At 50.8% G+C, this 23,098-nt stretch overlaps 1 protein-coding gene and 1 non-coding gene across 4 annotated transcripts in view; both read right to left on the bottom strand.

The window, feature by feature from the left end:
• Nucleotides 1-1,376: 1,376 nt before the first annotated feature.
• Nucleotides 1,377-23,098, bottom strand: part of ACACB (acetyl-CoA carboxylase beta) — a 132,744-nt gene continuing 111,022 nt past the window's right edge. For all 3 annotated transcript variants that reach the window (XM_060401291.1, XM_027956647.2, XM_060401290.1), the window contains 14 exons: nt 22,262-22,359; nt 20,975-21,095; nt 18,575-18,685; nt 17,152-17,295; nt 16,375-16,495; nt 14,785-14,881; nt 12,912-13,008; nt 11,447-11,582; nt 10,225-10,402; nt 7,035-7,147; nt 5,531-5,685; nt 4,475-4,645; nt 3,996-4,132; nt 1,377-2,973 (listed from right to left, as the gene is read on the bottom strand). In XM_060401291.1, coding sequence (XP_060257274.1) covers nt 2,847-2,973; nt 3,996-4,132; nt 4,475-4,645; nt 5,531-5,685; nt 7,035-7,147; nt 10,225-10,402; nt 11,447-11,582; nt 12,912-13,008; nt 14,785-14,881; nt 16,375-16,495; nt 17,152-17,295; nt 18,575-18,685; nt 20,975-21,095; nt 22,262-22,359 — 1,806 coding nt within the window. In that variant the 3' untranslated portion in view covers nt 1,377-2,846. The remainder of the gene's footprint in view (nt 2,974-3,995; nt 4,133-4,474; nt 4,646-5,530; nt 5,686-7,034; nt 7,148-10,224; nt 10,403-11,446; nt 11,583-12,911; nt 13,009-14,784; nt 14,882-16,374; nt 16,496-17,151; nt 17,296-18,574; nt 18,686-20,974; nt 21,096-22,261; nt 22,360-23,098) is intronic.
• Nucleotides 18,383-18,455, bottom strand: TRNAE-CUC (transfer RNA glutamic acid (anticodon CUC)). Its single transcript has one exon. It is a non-coding gene; the product is annotated as a tRNA-Glu (tRNA).

The following is a 23,098-nucleotide window of genomic DNA, read 5'->3' on the forward strand; positions in this document are numbered from 1 at the left end:
CACACACCACCACTGGAGGGAGCCCACGCACCAGCGAACACCCAGCACAGCCAAAACCAGAAATAAATAAATACAAGTCTGTCGAACTTTTAAGCCCACCCAGGAAGGGGCTTGCAGCCTCACCGGCAGACTAGACTCACACATAGGTGATGATCAGCCAGTAGGGAAGGTAGGGGTCGATTAATGCGGCTGTAGGTGGTACCGGGAAGGGCTGTCCAGGGCCCCGCTTCAGAGGAGAACAGGCAGGCAGCGGGGAAGGGGTGCTGCCTTTCTCTCCCCAGCACCCCTCCTCTGCAGCTTGGCTCCTGGGTGGCTCTGTGGCTTGCCTCCCAGCCCCCAGGCACCCTCGGTGATGGGTTGGGGGCAAGGGCCTCAGCCGTATGGTCACAGCCAAAGAGCAACTCCTGCACGGTCTGGAGAACTTCTGAGGCTCAGGGGTGCTCTCCTGCTGCGGTGCCGAGCTGGGCGGTCGGAGCCCGAGTGCCTGGATCACCATGTGCCGAGGGCTGGGGAGCCCTTTCTTGGGTCTGACATCCATTCCTTACCATGGGCAAGTGGGGCTGGTACGTATAGAGTCAAAGCGAAAATGCCAAGGTCACAGGGTCACAGACTGTGGGCAAGAGCCCGGGTCACAGCCGGAAGACTGCCTGTGCCAGCACCGTGCTGACGCTGGAAGAAAGCGCGGAGGAGACACAGGAGCAAGGCTTCGCTGAGAGTCTCTGCAGCTGGCTAACTAATGGGTGAAATGTACTCACTGCCACCCTTTGAGGACCTGCTGCACACACATAAAACACCAGAAGACTGGGTTTGAGTCAGCCTGGCCACTTCTCACCGGCTGTGTGACCTTGGACATCAAGTCTGCTCATCTCTGAGCTGAAGTTTTCTTGTTTGTAAAAGTGAGGCTAGAAATGTAGCATCCACCCTCAAAAGGCTCTGCAAAAGGACTGCATGCGATGGAGGCCAGGGCACTGTAGATGGCCAGCGGCAGGACCTCGAGTGCTCACTCTAGGCTTGGGCAGGCCATCCAGGCCTCTGGGCACACTCAGTGGTCTGATCCTTTCTCCCTTCCCTGGAGGCAGCTGTGCTAAGTCTCCCGTAAGAGGGAAGTCAATCTTACCGGGGAAGGTCCATTCATGCTAAACTCGGCATCACCGGCCTGTGGACAGCAGCCTGTATCCAGATGTGAAACGGCAGTGCAAGGATGAAGCGGTCTCCCTGTGGCCTTTGGGAGGAGGACTCACACCGGAGCTCCGTCCTCCTGAGATGGGGGCTGGCACAAGATCTCAGCGGCGACAGGAGGAGGGCGCATCCCCGGGGAATCCCCTGCCAGTCTGCCTGCCTGCTCTACTCCAGGTAATAAGCCAAGGCCAAAATGCTTCCTTCCAAAAATAATTTATTCCACACATTTCCTGGTAGGTTCCTCCACCCACCATTCCAGGGTTGCAGCTAGTCATTGATGTATCATCCCTCCCAAACCCACAGGGACTCCTCCACATGGAAAGAAATCGGTTCCCAAAGCCACATGGACTTGTACCCACCCCCATCAGTCTCGGGACACAACAATGGCTGACGTCTTTCTCCCACCCCTCACTGCGCCCACACCACCCATGCTGGCCAGGGCTGTCATCACTGGCCGATGGCCTCAGACATCCCCCAGCGTTCCCGCTTGCAGGGGCTTCCCCACGAAACCTCGCTGGCCTCCACGTTGGTCAGGTGTAATGTCCGGTGTCCTCAGGCAGACTGCCTGCCATGGCACTGGAGGGTGGCCGGCTCCCTCCATCACGGGCACTGGGGACAGATGGACACGGCTGGGAGGACCGCAGGTCCTGATGCTGTGTGGTCTTCAGGGCTGGGTGCTGGTGGTGGCCTCGCGAAGCCCTCCCTGAGTGAATCAGTGTGGTGCTCACAGCCCAGTCCTTGGGAGCCACTGGCTCTGTCCCTCGGGCTACAGCCCACCACGGACACTGAGGCAGGAGGCACAAGAGTGAAGGGGACCCGAAGGGGCCTCCGAGGCAGGTGACGGCAACCACAGGGGTGAGACCTGTGAGCAAGCCGGGCTGCTGAGGCTGGAGAAGGTCTTGCCTCACTTCTCTGTCCTCCCAGCCCAAGCTGGAGTCCCCTTCTCCTTGGAGAGAAGGGGCAGGCAGAGGGCTGTGAACCATGTGAAAAAATAAGTCTCCCAACGCCCTTGAGCCTAGGGCTATGCAATTTTCTACTAATGAGGGAACTAAGCCCAGTAATGGGACTTTGCTAGTGATTAGCTAGGAGTCTTGTGGGGAACAAAACACCATTTTGTACTCTTAATTAAAAAAAAAAAATCATTCATACCCTTTCCTGGGTGAGAGGAATTCAAATAAGGGTTCAAATAAGCAGACTACAAAAACAGATTTTCTCTTTTCTCCTCTCTTATTTTGCTTTCCTTGTTATACTGCTGAAACCTGTGAGAGGCTTACATCAAGAGCTGGTCTCGGAGTGAAAAAAAAAATAAGAAGATTCCACGCTCTGATAGAAAACGAGTCTAAAAGAACACCTGGATCCCGCAAGGCAACAGAAAGTGGACGGAAACTGGAGTGTTTGGGTTCAATTCGATTCAGTGATGGAGCGAAGTGTCTTAAAGAGCTAAAAACCAGACTTCCCAGCAATGGAGAAGGGGGAGGTTTCTGCTTGGAAGAGGGCACTCCCGAGCCTTTTATTAAACAGGAGTGAGCTGGGGGTCAGCAGCCTTGCGGCAACGCCCAGGAGTTTTAAAAAGTAAAACCCTGCAGTCCTGGCGAGGGCCTGCGGTCAGTGGATCGGTGCGGTTTTTCTTGAACCGATGTCCTGCCAACGACTGGGAAGACTGGGGGTCAGGTAGAGGCCGGGCCGTCCACGGTGGACAGGAGGTGAATGACCTGGGCCCGCTCGGCGGGGCTGATGTGCTGGCTGATGTACACCAGTGAGTCCATGGCCAGCTCAGGGTTTTCTTGAACCAGGCTGCAGGAGTTGGGGGATGAGGGCGAAGTCATTTCTCCCACTGAGTTCAGTGGGCCCCCGCCCCCCGGTAGCCCCAGAGCCCTGCGCAGGGCCTGTCCCACTCCTGGGTGGGCAACCAGCCACCCGGAGCGCCCAGCCCTCTTCCTGTCGCGGACACAGGAGGGGCGATGGTCCTGTGGAGCAGAAGGGCCATAGCACAACCTCAAGGAACAACAGTGCACCCTCCTGCTCACAGGTCATGTGATCTGACACACACACTCTCACCCTGGACCTCAGCTTCGCCCGCCAGATGGGTCCCATGCGCTCAGCTCCCTACGCCACGGGGACGCGGGGAGCAAGCTCTCCAGGAAGGATCATACCCAGCAGGAGCTGGCAGCCCAAGGACCAGGTGTTCAGAACATGGTTGTCTAAACAAACACGCTTTGGCCATGACCTTGGATGAGGTCTAATCAGGATAAGGAATTGAAATCATCGCACCTCCCGACCCCCACCGACCACATCCCCAGGACTCTGGACAGGGAGACCTGGCTTGGGCGGAGTGGCAGCCTCTTAGCTGGGGGACTGGGCTGTGGCCCCCGACCCTGAGTCGGGGGCCGTGGACCGTGAGACGCGGTGCACTCGAGTGGCCGCTCTGGGGCCAGGTGGCCGGACACGAGTCCTCGTGACCACTGCGGACGAGGCGAGGGGGCGCGTGAGGTGAGGGGGCGCGTGAGGTGAGGGGGCGCGTGAGGTGAGGGGGCGCGTGAGGTGAGGGGGCGCGTGAGGTGAGGGGGCGCGTGAGGTGAGGGGGCGGGGCGAGGTGAGGGGGCGGGGCGAGGTGAGGGGGCGGGGCGAGGTGAGGGGCGAGGTGAGGGGGCGGGGGAAGCGAGGGGCGGGGCGAGGTGAGGGGCGGGGCGGGGCGGGGCGGGGCGGGGCGAGGGGCGGGGCGAGGGGCAGGGGGGGGGGGGGGGGGGGGGGGGGGGGGCGGGGGGGGGGGGGGGGGGGGGGGGGGGGGGGGGGGGGGGGGGGGGGCGGCCACTCACCCCCGGATGGTCTTAAGGGCGGAGTCCCGTTTCAGGCACGAGATGTTCTCGCGGATGGTGGAGTGCAGCCCCTCGCCTGCCTGCCAATGCTCCTCCAACCACCGCACCACCGTCTGGTTGTTGTCCCACAGGTAGGCCTGGGAGAAAGCGTGACTCGCTCAGGCGTGTCCGACTCTTTGCCACCCCACAGGCTGTAGCCCGCCAGGCCCCTCTGTCCGCAGGAATACTGGAGTGGGTTGCCATTTCCTCCTCCAGGGGATCTTCCCCGCCCAGGGATCGAACCCGCGTCTCTTGCATTGCAGGTGGATTCTTTACCATCTGAGCCACCAGGGAAGCCATAAGGTAGGCCTGGGGTGGAGGCTGAGGCTGCATCAGCGAGGGACCCCTGAAGGCTGGGCAGGCCCCCTTGGGCCCCCACCCCATGCGTCTCTGCCCCTTGGATCCCCGCCCACGCGTGCGCATCTCTGCCCCAGGCCCACCTTGACTGCGCCCTCCGTCTCCACGAACCAGCGGCGCAGCATGGACTGCACGTGCATGTGGCTGAGCTCGGGGCAGGCCCGCAGGACCTCCTGCTTCACCTGGCTCTCCAGCAGCAGGCGGCGCAGGCGCCAGTACAGGAAGCTGCGGGCGGTCTTCCACTCCAGGATGTCCTGCGGACAAGCCGTGGGCCTGAGCCCCCACCCCACCCCACCCCGGAACGGTGGAGGGGGATTCTAGGAGCTGCCCAGAGCCTGGCCTTGTGATCACTCCCATTTCACAGGCTGGAAAACTGAGGCTCAGGGAGGCGGCAGAGACAGGACACTGCCAGGTCTCCGGACCACCTCCCCTGGGTACAAACCTGGTGCCCATCTCCACCTCCAGACCCAGAAGCTCACGAGAGGTGCAGAGGGGTGCAGAGGGCTTGGAGAGGCAGGAAGGAGCCCAGCACACAGGGGTGTTCAGGACTGGTATGACCTCGTGGGGACGGGGCAAGAGGATGGGGTTGTGACCATCAGTGGTGGGGGAGTGCGTTGTGGAAACAATGGTCCCAAACCCAGCCCAGCGGTTCTGAGCACACACAGGGGTTGGACTGGTAGTTCCCAAACTGGGTGACCTACTAGAATCTCTGCGGGATTTGGGAAGAAAAAAAAAATACTGATGCCTGACTCCCCTCCCACCCATATTCTGATTTAATTGGAGAGCCACCTGGGCGCTAGAGTTTTACAAAAATACTTATTTCTTTATTTTTGGCTGCATTGGGTCTTAGTTGAGGCACACAGGCTTCCCTCCAGTTGTGGAGGGGTGTGTGGGCTTAGCTGCCCTGTGTCATTGGGATCTTTGTTCCCTGACCTGGGATTGAACCCACGTCCCCTGCATTGGAAGGTGGATTCTTAACCACTGGAGTTGTTTTTGTTCTCTTTTTTTCCCCCAGGTGATTCTCACAGCTGGAATTTGCCTCATCCCACAGGCCTGAGTGCAAATATTCTGTGTGTGTTGGACAGCAGGTGACCTGAGGCTCGGCCATTCACACAGACTGGAGCGCCGCAGGCTCTTACGTAAATGACGCCCTTCTCCAGCATCCTGCCCGCCTTGTCGTGGAGGTCGGCGAACTGCACCGCCACCTGGTGGTACATGGGCAGCAACAGGTCCTCCCGGGCCTTCAGCTGGCCCTCCAGCTCCTTGCGGTCCGTGTCTGAGAGCTCAGACATTCCTGCGGGCAAGGCAAGAGCCAGGGTTTGCAGGGCAGGCCTGAGCTCTAACCCTGATAGTGCTCCCAAGCCAAGTTGCTCCCAAGCCAAGTTGCTCCTGCACCCTCAAAAATTGCACCCAGTGCTAAACAGCTGGTTCCCACTAGCAATCTATTTTACACACGGAAGTGTATGTCTGTCAGCCCCAATGTCCCAGTTCATCCGCTCTCCGCTCCCTGCCCCACACATCCGTTCTCTATGTCTCTATTTCTGCCCTGAAAATAGGTTCATCTGTAGCAGTTTTTTGATTCCACATACACGCGTTAATATGCGGTATTTGCTTTTCTGTTTCTGATAGCTCGGCTCAGTGCGCTATGATGACCTAGACGGGTGGGAGGGGGGTGAGGTGGGAGGGAGGTCCAAGAGGGAGGAGACATATGTTCAACGGGGGTCCGCCTCGTTGTACAGCAGAAACTAACCCAACATTGTAAAGCAACCTGACTCCAATTAAAAAAAAAAAAATGCATCCAGATTTGCAAGACAGCATTCAACACTCAGCTTCAAATTTGTTCCTTTCATCAGGCCCACTGTGCTTACAGGACACCATCAGTTACCGTTTTTAATTTACATAGTAAAATCTAATAAGGGAATATTATAAACAAGTCTATGCCAATTTGATCATTTAAATGAAACAAACTCCTTGAAATAAACTACAAAAGCTCACCTAAGAGCAAAGAGATTAAACTGAACAGTCCTATATATAAAAAAGCAATTGAATTTGTAGTTGAATTGTAAATCTTTGCTATCAAAGATTTAAAGAAATAATGCCACCTCAGACTCAGAAAACAGAGAGGGGAACACTTTCTGATTCACCCTATGATATCAGCATTACCCTGATACCAAACCAAAGAAATTATCTACCCATCATCACCATCATCATGAAACTTGTGAATTTCTGATGACATAGATCAGTTATAAAGGCAATGCTACCTTACATGCATTTTTAAAGAGAATTACAAATAAGTTGCAAGTGAAACAAACCTATCACTCAAACAAAATTAGTAAAATGCCTGACGGGAAAATTCTAAAGGGTAATTTTGCTACCAAAATTCAAATGTTTCTCATTGGCTTGAAATAGTTCAACTATTCTATCTTGTGTGTGTTGAGAAATTACATTCACTAAGGCACTGTGTATATTTTTTAATGTTAAAGGGGTTGATGGGCTGTGTGGGAACATTTGAAACATCTCACAGTTGTTGCTGCTGAGTTTGGGGTTGTCTTCACTATTTTTAACATACTAGAAGCCTCCAGCAATGAGTGGGCTGAGCCCTTTCATGACCTCTGAGAGGTGATACGTTTCAGACCCACTCACCAAGCTGCTCCATGAGCTTCTTGGAAACAGGGTCGAGTCTTCTGATGGTCTTCACCAGATCTTTCTTCCGGTACTTAATCTCCACTGTTCCCTCTGGCTCCAGAACACTCGCTCTGAAAAAAGCCAGCAGCGGGGGCAGGCATGTATGAGGGGTTCCCCAGCAAGCGACCGCCAGAGGACATGCGGGGGGAGGCAAGACCACCAGGAAAGCTGGTGGCAGTCCTCTGCTCTGTAGCTGGCTTTCTGTGTGCCCTTGGGCAAGTCACTTAACCTCTCTGGTCATCTGCTTTTCTATCCACAGAAGGAGGAATTAAACCAGCTTTTAAAATAAAGTGTTCTGGGACTTCCCTAGCAGTCCAGTGGTTAGGACTCCATGCTTCCACTGCACGGGACATGAGTTCAATCTTTGATCAGGGAGCTAAGATCCCACATGCCATGGCATAGCCAAAAGCTAAAAAATAAAACAAAAATGTTCTGAACTCTGGAAGGCCCTTTCAGCAACAAGAGTGTGTGACTTTTTCCAGAACAGCATATCCCACCAGCTCTTCAGCTACAGTCCTCTCTGGCTTTCCTAATCTCTGTTCTCCTCAGGCCAGGGTGGTGGTGGTGCTCAGTCACTCAGTCGTGTCTGACTCTTTGTCACACCATAGACTGCAGCACACCAGGCTTCCCTATCCTTCACCATCTCCCAGAGTTTGCTCAAACTCATGCCCATTGCATCAGTGAAGCCATCCAACCATCTCATCCTCTGTTGTCCCCTTCTCCTCCCACCTTCAATCTTTCCCAGCATCAGGGTCTTTTCCAGTGAGTCAGTTCTTTGCATCAGGTGGCCAAAAGTACTGGAGATTCACCATCAGCATCAGTCCTTCCAATGAATATTCAGGGTTGATTTCCTTTAGGATGGACTGGTTGGATCTCCTTGCAGTCCAAATGACTGCAAGAAGACTCTAAAGAGTCTTCAGCACCACAGTTGGAAAGCATCAATTCTTCCACACTCAGCTTTCTTTATGGTCTAACTCTCACATCCATACGTGACTACTGGAAAAATCATAGCTTTGATTATATGGACCTTTCTTGGCAAAGTAATGTCTCTGCTTTTTAATACTCTCTCTACATTTGTCATAGCTTTCCTTTCAAGGAGCAAGCATCTTTTAATTTCGTGGCTACAAGGTACTCTTTAATCTCCTTAAAGCACACAAAGGCACATGGAGGAATCCAAGATATGAGTGGTCCCCTCCATTCCCAACCCTCTCACCCTACCCCTTGGTTTCCCCTTGCCCCCTTCTCTTCTGACAGCTTGGAAGCCCTGACCAATACTACATGTAGCTCTGAGCCTCCTGGTGACCAGAGTGAAAAGTTAATGTGAACCCATTTGGGGCTGCTCTTGTCCTGAGTCTTCTGGAGGTCTGACCTCAGCGACCTCCCACGAAGGTCACAGGGCACTGAAGGCAGGACAGGCTCGGCTCATTTGCACCATATCACGATGCCTAACGTAACGCCTGAGACACAGTAGATGCTCAGTAAATATTCACTGAACTGAGGAATGAACACGGGAACAGACACAGGAGGAAGGTGCCTATCTACACCTTGAACAGAACTATTCTTTTTTAAGAATATGTTTGTTTATTGGGCTGCTCTGGGTCTGAGTTGCAGCATGCAAACTCTTAGTCATGGCATGTGGGATCTAGTTCTCAGACCAGGGATAGAACCTGGGTCCCCTGCCTTGTAAGCACAGAGCCTCAGCCACGGGACCACCAAGGAAGTGCTCTTGTGGCCTTCACATTCTGCACAGCATTTGGCATACTCTTCATTTTGAAGACACTCAAACACCGAATTACAAGCATTATCATCAGCATCCTTTCTGGAAGAATCTGTCTGGGATAGATTCCCACTTAAAAAAAAAAAAGTGCCAGGAAGGTTTCTCTCCCCTGAGGAACTGGTGTTGTCTCATGCAAGTATACCTCGTTTGCCCAGTATTTCCCAAGCACCCATTAGGAGTCAGCCTAGGCCCTAGGCTATAACAATAAATAAAAATGAATAAAACATAGCTTCTATGGAACAGTTTTGGGGAAGACTCAGAGTCTAGTAAGAACTAGACATCTAATCATATTTCCCTTTTCATCTTGGCTGCCAGGAAGCTCAGGTGCTTTTGGTCTTTCTTTTTCCTTTGGCTGCACTAGGTCTTTGTTGCTGCATGGGCTGTCTCTAGTTGCGATGAGTGGGGGCTACTCTCTAGATATGATGCTCAGGCTTCTTGTTGTGGTGGGTTCTCTTGCTGTGAAGCACGGGTTCTAGGGTGCATGGGCTCAGTAGTTGTGGCTTGTGAGCTCAGCTGTCCCGTGACATGTGGGATCTTAGTTCTCAGACCAAGGATCAAACCCGTGTCCCTGAATTAGCCGGTAGATTCTTAACCACTGGACCATCAGGGAAGTCCTAATTAATTAATTAATATACAATCAATCAATCATAATTAATATATTAATATAATTAATATTATATTAATTATACACATAATATATTATAATAATATAACAATATATTATTAATATTATATGTGATATATAATTATATAAACATACATGTTATGTTTATATAATATAAAATATATAGTATTTATATATATAATATTAAAATATATGTATATAATATATATTATATATTATATATTATATACTGTATAATATATAATTATGTAATTATATTATATAATTATAATATAATATAGTTACTATATTACAATTATATATATTATATGCTTATATAATTACATATACATATATGACAACATATTCTATATATTATATAACATATAATATATTAACATATATAACATAACATATACAATATATAATATATTGATATATTGATACTATATATTATATTAATTATATATTACACTTCTTCTATTTTCTTTAAGTGGTCGCAAACCTCCTTGGGAAACAGGTGAGTGTAAGTTGTGAAAGAACAAACTACAATTCCTCCACTTCTTCTGGGCTCCAGTCACTAACTACACTGAGAAAATCCAGCAGCATGCTGGACGCTGGTTTCAGACTGGGAGAACTGGAGGCTCTCCATCCCTCTGGAAGTTCAGAACAGCCCTGCGATCCCCAGAGTGCGACTCCAAGGGCGTGGGGCCTCTGGACTGGGAGTGCGCGCAGGAAGGCAGGGCTGGGCTGGGCGGCACACCCACCTGCTCTCTCTGTCCGCATACATCTCTATGCACAGCGGGTTGATGGAGGTGTCCATGACCGCCCAGGAGCCGCCCCGGACCTCCGCGTGGGGTGGGATGTAGATCAGGACAGGCTGTCTGTACTTCCGGAGGCCGTCCACGATGTAGGCTCCGAACTTTAGCACCTGGTCGTACATGTCTGAAAAGCAAGGCAGCCACCGTTGAGGCGACCTCAGGCCCACCCTTTGCTGCCCAGGGGTTGTGGAGAGGTTCTCATGGGGCCAGGAGGCAGGATCAAGGTACAGAGGGCTCCCTTGACCAGATCCTCCTCCCTGCCGGGGCCTCAACATTCCCACCCAGAAAAGGAGGCATGGGCTGATCTCTAAGATCCCTTCCAGCCCTGGCTCAGAGATGCCCCCGGCCTGTCCCACTGTTTCCAGAACAGAACCCTCTCCGAGGATGATAACACAGTCTCTTCCCTCCTGCTGCCCACAGGCATATGGTCCTTATTTTCTACCAAGACATGTCCAGTTAGGCATGGTACGTGGAAACAACAGCACAACAACAAAATCTGGGACCTCCCTGGTGGTCCAGTGGCTAGGACTCTGAGTTCCCAATGCAGGGGGCCCAGGTTCAGCCCCTGGTCAGGGAACTAGATCTCACACACTGCAACTAAGACCTGGCGCAGCCAAATGCATAGGTAAATACTTTTTAAAAAATAACTCAAAATCACACAGAGTAACCACCACATGCCAACGAACTCTCACCCTGGCCCTCTGAGGTTGGTTCTATCCTTACCCCTCTTCGCAGAGGAGAGAAACTTCGGCTTGGAGCAGTCACCCACCCAACAAGGACCCAGACCAGGTCTGCCCGGCCCCAGTCCAGCTCTTTCTGAAACACCCCACTGACAGCCTCTGTCTCTTGAAATGCTCAGTGCCTTGAAGCACCTGCATTTGAGCGTCAGGTCACTGAGGCTCGCAGCAGCCCCCTAAGGAGGGCAGGCGCCTTCTCATCTCCCCAAGCGGGGAGGTGACAGCCCAGGTCACTCGGCAGCTTCCTGGGGCCACCTCTGCCTCTCCCTGCATGACGGGGACCTCTGGAGAGTCACACTGGAAGCCCTCAGTTCCCTGAACAGCTCCCGTCTGCAGGAAGCTCAACTAAGATGATGATGTTGCGACCCCACGGGAGCTGTCCAGGGTGCTGACCCTGAGGCTTCAGGGCACCCACAGGAAGGCCACTTTACCTTTCATGCCCCCGGAGAACCCCCTCCAGTTGGCAAATATGATCAGGGGCAGCTTCTCCCGATTGAAATCATTGATGGCCTGGGCTGTCTTATAGGCTGAGTCTGGGAACCACACTTGGCCAGCCTGCTGGATTATCTGGAACACAGAGCAGCCTACATCAGACTCCTCTGAGTGGGACATGGGATGGCCGCCCACATGGCACCCTGGATGGCAGGCAGCCTGATTGGCATCGGTGACAACACCAGAGATGGGGCTCAGATGTGTGACTCTCACGCTGCGGCCCAGGGAGGCTCCTGTTGCCTGTTGATGGGTGCCAAGCTAGTAAAGGCCACCCTGAGTAGGGTCCCAGGACCTGCCCTCTGACTTCTGAACTCTTCCCAGGGTGCGCCACAGCCCACCCTAGAAGCAGCAACAGTGACAGGGGCAGGAGGAGGGAGGGATTCCTAGGGGCCCGTCATCCTCTGAAGAAGACAGCATGGAGCACCATGCATCCTTGCAGACTCAGTGCTGGGGCCCCCACCCCACCCCACTCCAGAGCCAAGGATGTCTCTGAGTCTCTGAGCTGGAAGGACAGACGTGTGACCACTCAGGACCCGCTCCTGTCAGCTCAACCGGCCACACAGCAGACCCAGCAAGACCACAGTCATAGTCGTCGGAATGGCCATCAGCAGAGAGTCTGCAGAAACAAATGCTGGTGAGGATGTAGAGAAAAGGGGACCCTGGGACACTCCTGCTGGGCATGTCAACCAGTGCTCTTACTGTGGAAAATAGTATGGAGGTTCCTCAGAAAACTAAAAATAGAACCGCTATATGACTCAGCAGCTCTCTTCCTGGGTATGTATGCGTATATACAACCCAGCACTAATTTGAAAAGATACATGCACCTCAGTGTTTACAGTAGCCAAGATACGGAAGCAATCCAAGTGCCCAACGACAGATGAATGGAGAAAGACAATGTGGCATAAATATATACAATGGAATCATGCTCAACCACGGAAAGAATGCAATTCTGACATATGCAGCAATGTGGACAGATCTAGAGAACATTATACATAGTGAAACTAGTCAGAGAAAGACAGGCACTGTATGTTATCACTGCTATGGAAAACCTAAAAATAATACAAATAAACATATATGCAAAGCAGAAACAGACTCACAAAAATAAAACAGACAGAAAATAAACTAGGTAGTTACCAAAGGTGAGCGAGAAGATGGGAGGGACAAATTAGGGGTGTGGGATTAAGAGATAAACTGCAATGTATGAAATACAAAAGCAACAAGGATATACTGTATAGCACAGAGAAATACAGCCATTATCTTGTAATAACTTTTAATAGCGCACAATCTGTAGAAATGCTGAATCACTATGCTGTACACCTGAAATGAATATAATTTGTAACTCAACTACACTTCAGTAAAAAAACAAAACGTGAAAAGAGCCAGCCCAGCTCCCTGGCCCCTAACCTTGGCCTCAGAATCCAGGTTGGCAGGGTCGGCGGGCACGACCACCTCCACCGTCCGCGTCTCTGCAGCAATCACTCCGACAGGGATGCCCCCCAGCCTGCAAGGTGGACCACAAGTGAGCAGGGGCATGAGGCAGCACCCCAGGCCGATTCGGGGGGCCAAGTGGGTCCGGGCCAGGCACACGGGCCGGGATGAGGGTGGACAGAGAAAAGTGTGCTGTTTTCAACTCGGCCCTGAAGCGGTGAAAAGCCTCACAAACAAGCAGGCTGGAAAGGCCTTCTGGGTGCCCGTGTTGGGGCAACAGCTGCCGGTGTTGTGGGGAGGCTTGGGCCAAGACAGGGATGGGAGCAGCATCGTCCCCTAGAACTTTCCATGATGATGGCCACGCTCTCTAGTGGCCTGACTAGTGTGGCAGCCGTGAGCTGCACATGAACACGGAGCATCTGAAACGTGGCAGGGACGGCTGAGGAACTGAATATGTGACATGCTCTTTCACTGTGTGATTCACCTGAATTTGAGCTGTCACACGTGGCCAGCAGCCACCACGGTGGACAGCGCGGGTCTGGACCCCATGCCACATCGGGAAAGGATGGAGGTATGCTAAGCCTGAGCAGCTTCAGTTATGGGCAGTCCATGCCATCAGCAACCGCCACCGAATGCCCCTGGCCAGCTGCGTCACTTGATTCCTCTCGGTTACGCTCCCAACAGTTTATGGGGAAGGTTTGGGGAGAGCAGTCTTCCAATCAAGCGCTTCCATATGGAAGGGGGAGTAGATTTCATCTCAGGTTTAAAGAACACATTCCAGGGGATTTCCCTGATGGTCCAGTGGTTAAGAATCCACCTTCCAATGCAGGTGCCATGGGTTTGATCCCTGGGTGGGGAACTAAGATCCCACATGTTGCAGGGCAACTATGCCCACATACTGGATGAAGACAGTGCAGCCCCCCGGAAAAAGAACATTTGAAAAGAGTAAAACACTTATGGAGAAGCAATCCCAGTAATAGACTTAGTATTTTAACGGTTATTACAGAGAAGTAAATAACAACAATAAGGGCAGCTGCTATTAATAACATTATGGGGTGTTTATGATTTTTAACTGCTTTTTATTTATTTTAAAAATATTAAATACCATGTGGCACTTGGGATCTTAGTTACCCAACCAGGTGTCAAACCAGCACCCCCAGCAGTAGAAGCAAGGAGTCTTAACTGCTGAACCACAGAGGAATTCCCCATTTGTGATATTTTAAATGCCTAACACATCACCACTTCTATTAATCACAACAATCCTTCAGGAGTGGGAAGGGGTAGAGTTATTAGCCTCATTGTACAGATGAGGATGTAAAAGCCCAGAAAGGCGAGTTACAGCAGAGGTCTGACTCCAGAACCTGAACTCGTAGCAACTGTCTTGTGCCAGGAATCTGAGTGGTAAATTATGAGGCTGTTGCTTTGGGCTCCATAAAAGGAAGAACTCTGGGGTAGTTGGACTCATCCTGAAGAGAAGGAGTGAGCTCAGCTTTGAAAGAATCCAAGCATTTAAGCCTTCTGCCAGCTCTGGTATACAATAGCGGTTCCTGCCCACGGCCCTCCTAAATGGAGTTCATACTTCTGATTGTGCGGTTTCCCAGAAAATACCAGGGCCACCTTAAGATTCTGGCCCAGGGGCAGACACAAGGGGCAAGGGTCCTGGCCCCCAGGAAGAAGTTGGTGGAGATGTCTTCTAAAGTTACGGACAAATCCAGACTCTATGAAAAATTTCATCAGCCAGAAACACTGCCCCCCCCCGCCCAACCCCCTGCATTGGTTTTTCTTTTGGAAAATCCAAGGCCAAGGAGAAAGCATTGCTGAGACCGCCTGGGCCCGCCCTCAGGGTTACCTTGCTCGTCCCGTCACCACAGTCTGGGCCCAGGGCACCATGATCTCCTTGAAACTGCCCTGGTCAAAGAATCCACTCTGCCAGGATCCCTTCAGAGCTGTGGGCAGAAGTGTGGAAGCTCAGGCTGGGGGCTGGTTGCTGAGGGCCCCGGATGTCCACCTGGAGGGCAGACTCCTCTGCTGTCTCTCTAGGACAGCCTGACATTGACAGCCCAGACACCTTTATTCCTGGAAAACAACAACACTTCCCCTGCCCACCCCCTACACACAAAACCAGGGCTGCCAAACAATATACCAAATCAGGAAGTCAGTCCATACAGAACACCCAACCACATCAACTTCCTTCCATGCCAAACACGAGGAGACCCTGATCACGGTCTCTGCCTTTTCTTCTCAGGAGGCAAAAAGAGCAGATGGCTGCCTTCGGAAGGCACGATTTCAGAAGGGGCCATCTACTCAGAAAAACACTCATCCCGGACCTGGGGGCTGCAGCCTCAGAACCGTTACGCTGGGAAGAATGTGTTCCATTGGGAGACAGAGAGGCAGAGAAAGGGACAGTGAACAAGCGGATGTCAATTGCGGCCTCCCTGGGGAGGACGCAGTGCCTGGGAGCCACACCGTGCTGCCCCTGACTGTGGTTTGGACACGAGGAGGCAGGTAGCAGGAGAGATCCCACTTGGCAGGAACAGGGGGGCTGGGCCCCTGGGAACAAAGCACCCCAGCCTCAGGGTCTGCCTGGGGGCTGGCCCTCCTAGCTGGAGCAAATGGGTGGTAACACATCAGAGGTTTTTAAAAATCAAGCTAAAGCCAGTGCTCTCAGGTGAGAAAGCCTAGGAGAAATGGCAGAGGGGGGAACAGGCCACGGGGCATCTTTCACTGGTGGAGCCTGACATGCTCCTGGCGGCACCCCCCTTGCCCCACGCAGCTGGAAGGAGAGGCCGAGTTCTAAATGGGGCAGCACGTGAAATTCTGGACTCGGGATTGTGGCAACGGGGGCAGCTCAGCTTTCCAGTTCTGTCCTGGTGGCTCAGAATGTAATCAGATACCTCCAGGAGGCCAACCTGTCCCTTTGGGGGAAGGGGGACGTGTGCATGTGCCAGCACGTGCGTGCACACAGCTGTGTTTGGATACATGTGTGCACACCCGCACGTATGTCTACAAACGCAGCTGCAGAAGAGGCAACGTTGCTCGTCCTGGGTAAACTCATGGAGAGCCACCTTATGAAGGTTTAAGCCAAATAGAAAGAGAGGGACAGAGAGAGAAGCGCTCTTCTCTCGGAAACCCTGAGGTTCCAGTCCCAGAGTTTCCACCTATGTGACCACACCTGGGGCAATTTCCGGGAAGGAGGTCATGACCTCTGCTGCTTCTCACCTCCATCCATCAGCTCCAGAAACCGGAGGCTGTTCCCACCCCTTCTCAGTCATCAGCTTGGGAAAAACACAGAGAAAAATCTCTATCCTTCCACCCCTTTTTGCATTCGACCTCAGGGGTATCCCTTGGCGGTAATCTTCTACTGACTCGTTCTTTTATCTTGGTGGCAGAAAAGAAACCCCAAGACCCAGGGCTCAGACAAAACCCTGGAGGGACCTACTTGGGTGAGGTCTTCCTGCAAGTAGCCACCGGGGGTCGTAGGGCCCGCGAGATGGTTGGAATTCAATTTCTCTGTCAGTGGGGTCCTTGGGTGTGATGACTGGGACTGGGCTGCGATTATCCTAGGAAAGAAAGTCAGGTCTCCCACTTAGTCCTTTAGGCTCATCAATAATGTCTGCAGTTCACTCTTTGCCCTCCTCTCCCCTTCCGACTATGGTGATACCTGGCTACATGGCAGAAGCCCAACCCAAAGTAGGTCATCATCACAATTAGGAGTAGCATTTGGCTGAGGGCCTGCCAAGTACTGAGCTCCACACATCATGTCACTGAGCCATCAGTGACAACACCCTGAGATGGGTGCCATTGTTACTCCCACTTTACAGATGAGGAAACTGAGGCTTAGAAAGATTAAGAGATGGTCCTGAGGTCTCATTGCTACGAGAAGGAAGCCAGGAATCAAATCCAGCCTGACTGCAAAACCTGAGGGTTCTCTGTTGTCCATGTTACCTCTTTTGATTACAGGCAATGTCACCTCTTTCTAAAGGATCGACACACAGCCTCCGTACAAAGTCATTAAAAAAAAAAAAAAAAGCAAAGAACAGTGACTATAGGGCTGGGCATCAGAGAGGGAAGGAGAGAAGAGAAAAGAAAAATTAACCCTAGGCACAATTTCAGTGTTACCTACTCCCTACCCTTCCACATCGTTTGACAAATGAACCAGATAACAGAGTCTTCCAGGCTCCAAGCTTCAAGGGGGAGGAGGGGAAGGATACTGCACCTTTGGCATATAGGACAGCCACTCCAGGATGGTACAAACACCCTCGAAGTCATCCGGCACGGTGACATGTGAGACGCCATTGTAATGCATGATCTGCACACCTCCTAGCTGGTTGTTGGACGTGTAAACGTCTCTGCCCAGGACCTGCTTCGACATGACACGGTTAGCAAGGTCCTGCCCGACCTGGGGGCCTTCCATCTGTGCAGATGGTCCTCAACCCTGCTGCATGTCAGAATCACCTGGGAGCTTTCAAAAGTCCTGATGTCCAGGCTGCGGGCAGCCAGACCGATCATATCAGAATCTTGGGGATCTATTGCTGTTTTTTCCAACTTCCAGATAATTCCATTATGCAGCCCAGTTTGAGAACCAGAGATCCAGCTGGTGACTGGTCATCTCCAGGCAAAACCCAACCCAGCGTTGCTGATGGAGCAGGTCTGCGGTGGGGCCAGAAAACTTTGTATTTTTATCATGATCCCAGGTGATGCTGATGCTGCTGGTTCAGGGGCCAGACTTTGAGACCCACTGTGGGATTTTCAGCAGACCTGATGTTAGGGAGGCTTTACAGCATTGTGGAAGGCATTTCAAGACAGTGAAAAGAGTCACACGAAACTGTTCCCTAGGAGTCTAACTATGTAAAGACATGAGATGAGAGGAAAGCTACACAAAAACTACAGTGGGGACAAAATTACTTTTTTTTTGGTCTTTTCCCAATTTTCTGCAATGTGTAATGCTATTTTAATAATTTTTAAAATTTCAATAATATTTTAAAATTTAAATTACAGTAACACAGAGAATTAGTTCCACCAGAAGAGCCTAACACACACATTGTTGCTGTTAGGTCGCTCAGTTGCGTCAGACTCTTTTTTGACCCCATGGACTGCAGCCCGCCAGCTTCCTCAGTCCGTGGGATTCTCCAGGCAAGAATACTGGAGTGGATTGCACTGGAGTGGGAAAAGGCAATTTCCTTCTCCAGTGGATTTCCCTGACCCAAGGATCGAACCTGCATCCCCTGCTTTGTAGGCAAACTCTTCATGCTGAGCCACCAGGTATCTATATGTATGTATCTATCTATACACATCTATATGTACGTATGTATCTGTCTATAATATATGTTAGCTCATAAGAGGCCCATATAACTGCAAAATGAAAGAACAGCTCTTATATTAGCAGGGATGGAACTGGTTTCTCTTTTCCCTTTTCTTGCTGTATCATGTAGCTTGTGGGGTCTTAGTTCCCCAACCAGGGATTGAACCCAGGCCCTCAGCAGTGAGAGTGTGGAGTCCTAACCGCTGGACCACCAGGGAATTCCTGGAACTGCTTTCATGCTGAGAAAAATTCCCCACTGGGGACACTGGGAATGTCAGAATGACCCCATCCCTGCCCCTACATGTCCACTCCCCGGCCGTCCCTTCAAGGTGGTCACCTTGTTGAGAGCCGTCGCCCCCGTGAGGATGATGTGGGAATTCTCGACCTGGATCACTCGCTGGCCCAGCCTCACCAGGTAGGCCCCGATCCCGAGGGCCCGGCAGGTCACCTGTGGAGACAGGACCCCTCCGGCATTCCTCAGGGCCAGTGCCCCGCCCCCCACAGTAGGGACGGTCCAGGAGCCACTGGGCATGAGTGGAAGCTCAGCTTAGCCACGGGCATCCTGATTGGTGGCCGGACAGCGTGGGCACAAGCCTGTCCTTCAGGCTGCCTGACCTCGACCTCCTGTCCAGAAAGAATGGGGCTAGCGAGGAAGAGTGTTGTAAAGACACACAGCAGATGTGGAATGTTCTGGCTCTTGCTTCAAGAGGCATCTCTGTGGCCCTTCTGAGTGTGGTCGCTCCCGAGACACTGCATGCATTCACACAACCAAAGGAAGCCTAGGAGGGCGGGTGAAACTGGGAAAAAATGATCGAGGTCTGTGTCGAGTTAACAGTAGCGTGCCAATGTCAGTGTCCTTGTGTTGACCCCCTACGACAGCTACAAGACACTACACAAGACACTATCACACAGGAGCTGGGCGAGGGGCACCCAGGACCTGCCCAAACCAACCTGTAACTTCCGATGCGGTCGAAACTGTTTCAAAATAGAAAGATTCATACAGGCAGACCTCATTTTACTGTACTTCGTGGATGCTGAGGCTTATTTATTTTTTTTAACAAAGTTTGTGGCAATCCTGTGTGTCAGATGAGGGTTAGCATTTTTTAGCCATAAAGGGTTTTAAAATTAAAGTGTATACATTTTTAAAAGACATAATGCTATCGCAGACTTAACAGACTACAGTCTAGTATGAACATAACTGTTACATGGATTGAGAAACCAAAAAATCCCTGTGACTTTATCACAATCTCCACTTCAATGCTATATTCATTCGCTTTACCGTAGAGGTCTGGAACCAAACCTGCGACATCTCTGAGGTGTGCCTGTCTGTATAAATTAAAGATATATATATATATATATATATATACATGTATATGTATATCTATTTTGGAATATATGAAAACATTCCTTTTTATATCCTTCAAAAGAAAATGACATATTTTGGAATATGTAAATATATATGTCTTTTTATTCTGAAATAGGTACAAAACATACATAATGACACCTAGACAATAAGCCCAAGGAAGACACTCAAGGCCAGCATTTCCCACCTTGGAAACTGAAGACCCAACACCAAGGGTAAAAATCAGGACTTGAGTGACAGTTTACCACTAAAGAGAACTATTACTACCAACTCCAACAGAAACAGAAGATATTTCTGTAAAGGCCACACTAGGGAATGAGAAGACAGTCATTTAGTACCAGTTAAAATTAGATAAAAGTTCTTTTTTTTTTTTTTTGCCCACACTGCTGGGCATGCAAGATCTTAGTTCCCTGACCAGGGACTGAACCCGTGCCCCCTTGCAGAGAAAGTGTGGAGTCTTAGCCACTGGGCCACCAGGGAAGGCCCAAACGTTCTTCTAAATACTCAATATCTTTTAAAGAAGAAGAGATTGAATCCTGATTCAAGCCAACCAACTATAATAAGACATTTTGAGATAACTATGAAAACTGAACCCAAGTTGAGTTCTGACGATATCAAAGAATTGCTGCTGTTATTGTTGGGTGTAATAGTATCATGGTTATGTTATTTAAAAAAGAAATGAATGGGGGAGCATTTATCTAGCAAAGAACCACACTACGGGTACTTACAGATGGAAAGATATAAGTGGAGGCTGCTTTAAAATATTCCAGAACAGTGGGCAGATGGGCTGAGGATGCAGGAATGGTTACACGCTGACAACTGTTGGAGCCGGCGATGAGTACACGGGGCTCGTTGTCAATTCTCTTCACTTTCACGACTATTTTTTTTTTTCATTTATTTTTAATTGGAGGATAATTGCTTTACAATGTTGTGTTGGTTGTTTCCGTACAGCAACGTGAATCAGCCATCAGAAAGCATATGTCCCCACCCCTCTGAACCTCCCTCCCACCCTCTACCCCAGTCCACCCCTCTGGGTTGTCACAGAGCGCTGAGCTGAGCTCCGTGTCATGCAGCAGCTTCCCGCTGGCTCTGCTACATACAGTAATGCATAATGTATGTCTCAGTGCCACTCAATTCGTCCCACCCTCCCCTTCCCCTGCTGCGTCCACAAGTCTGCCCTCTGCGTCTGTGTCTCTATTTCCGCCCTGCAAATTGGTTCATCAGCACCAGTTTCCTAAATTCCATACATACGTGTTAATATATGACATTTGCTTTTCTCTTTCTGACTTCCTTCACTTTGTATGACAGGCTTTTCCTGATTAAAGTTTCCATACTAAAAAGTTGAGTTGGAAAAGAAAACGGGCAGGGACTCACCATGCTGATGGTGACGATCTCGTCGTAATCCTGGGAGGTCTCCCCAGCAATCATGCCTGAGCCCCTCAGGTTCTCTACGCCCAGGCCCTCCTCCTTCCCGATGATGTCCGTGATGACATACCTTCAGGAACCAAAGGAGAGTTACAGACTGAGCTCCAGCCCAGGACAATCCAAGGCTGATGCTCTTCCCACAGACCCGGGGAAGGAAGGCTGAGCAAGGCGAGGGGCTGGAGGGTGAGAGAGCAGCCACTGGTGAGATGAAGGCCGGGTCTAGGACCCTCACGACTGGCCCTAAAGTTTCAAGAAGGGCAAGTACAGCCTCGACGATGATCACCCCTCCAACCAAAGAGAAAGTCCGCTGATGCAGAGGCTGTCGTAACAAAGCATCACCCCTGCCCTGCACTCCTTCGGAGACAATCGAACAGCCTTTGGTCTGCAGCGAGATGGGCGTGTGCCAGAAGGCACTTGGTTCATGACCAGTCAATCATGGCCACATGAGTCCACTGCACAGCCCAACCTCCCTGATGATCTGACGGGGAGCTGATGTAATAATTATAGAAGTAAAGTGCACAGCAAGTGCAGCAACTGAACCATCCTAAAACCATCCCTGCCTCCCCCATCCATGGAAAAACTGTCTTCCGCGAAATCAGTCCCTGGTGCCAAAAAGGCTGGGTTAGGCCCTAACCCATTAGAGACTCACAAGGCATTTCAGTTAAACACTCTGGGAAGGTCTGCAGTAAAGAGGCTTGTTGGATCTCATCTAACCCAGTGTTTCCGAAACTTGAAATCTTCACTCCCTCCCTCCCCGCAAATCAATGACTGACATCCCAGGAAACTCAGCCTGGGAAATTTTGATTTAACTCAGAATCTGATTTTAAAAACCTACAACCTTCCCTGGAAAAGACACCAGTATCGCCCTTGACGTCCTCATGGAGCAGACCCTGTCCACGTCTTCCCAGCTCACCCAGTGAGCCAGTCTGGCTCATTTGGTCATAAAGTGTGAGCCCGCAAGCTCTGGGGACATGCGGGAATCCACCCTAACTGTCCCCGAGTGATGTGCTGTTTTTGTGAGAGATGTACCTCATGTGGGGACAGCAAGGATGGGGTCACCCTAAAGGGGGCCCCAGGTGTCTGAGCTGTCACTGCCCACAATGGAAGCTGGGGGGTCGCTCTGTACAAATACCCCCACCTGCTTGAGAAACTGTTACCAGCCCAGAGGCAGATTCCCCACGAGCAGCTGAAATGAACCACAGTCAGAACGTGGGAGCTGCCTGCTAAGTTATTTACCTGGATTCTCCATCTTCCTCCACGTGCTTACAATGGACGGAGTTCAGGGAGCTGATTCTGGTGTAGTCTTGGGGGGTCAGGTACAGGTATTTAATTCCCTTAAAAATATGTAAATACTTCAATGAGGCTATGAGTCCAGCTCCGTGTACTCAACAGCCACTGTTTTTAGTGCCAGCACTGTGTTTTAGGGATGCAGGGAGGATACCATGTTAATAATACAGTCACCCATCTGATGTTAACAGACATTCGATGTTAACACATTAATAACACCAATTAACTGAATGTCCGCTCTGTGTTTGCCAGTTACCACACAACCTCACTTTTTCCCTGGTCTCTCTGATTCACTATTTGTTTGTTTTTAAATCTTTATTGAATTTGTTACAATATTGTGTCTGCTTTCTGTTTTGTTTTTTTTGGTCCCCAGCCACATGGGATCTTAGCTCCTCCACCAGGGATCGAACCCTCAGCTCCTGCACTGATAGGGGGAGTTTTAACCACCGGACCACCAGGGAAGTCACTGATTCAGTGTCGTCTAATCTTTTCATTCTCTCTCCCCAAAGGAGCCTTTCAGATACTTCTTTTTCCCTGATTACCAACCCCTTTGCCCCGGTCAAGTTTTATTATAGATATACTGGTTATGTAATAAATGTACGTATGTGTGTGTGTGCGCTTCTACATGAAAATAATACTTTTTGTCCCTTTTGGGGGGACAATACCACCTCCTTGAGAACCTCTGCTGTGGTTGCAAAGAATGCCTCTGTGCCCTGCATTTTCACATCACAAGATGTGTGTTTTTCTTTATTCATTCTGCCTTTTATGATGTCCTGAGGTCTTCTG

The sequence above is a fragment of the Ovis aries genome, chromosome 17 (genome assembly GCF_016772045.2).
Source record: "Ovis aries strain OAR_USU_Benz2616 breed Rambouillet chromosome 17, ARS-UI_Ramb_v3.0, whole genome shotgun sequence".
Classification (NCBI taxonomy): Eukaryota; Metazoa; Chordata; class Mammalia; order Artiodactyla; family Bovidae; genus Ovis; species Ovis aries.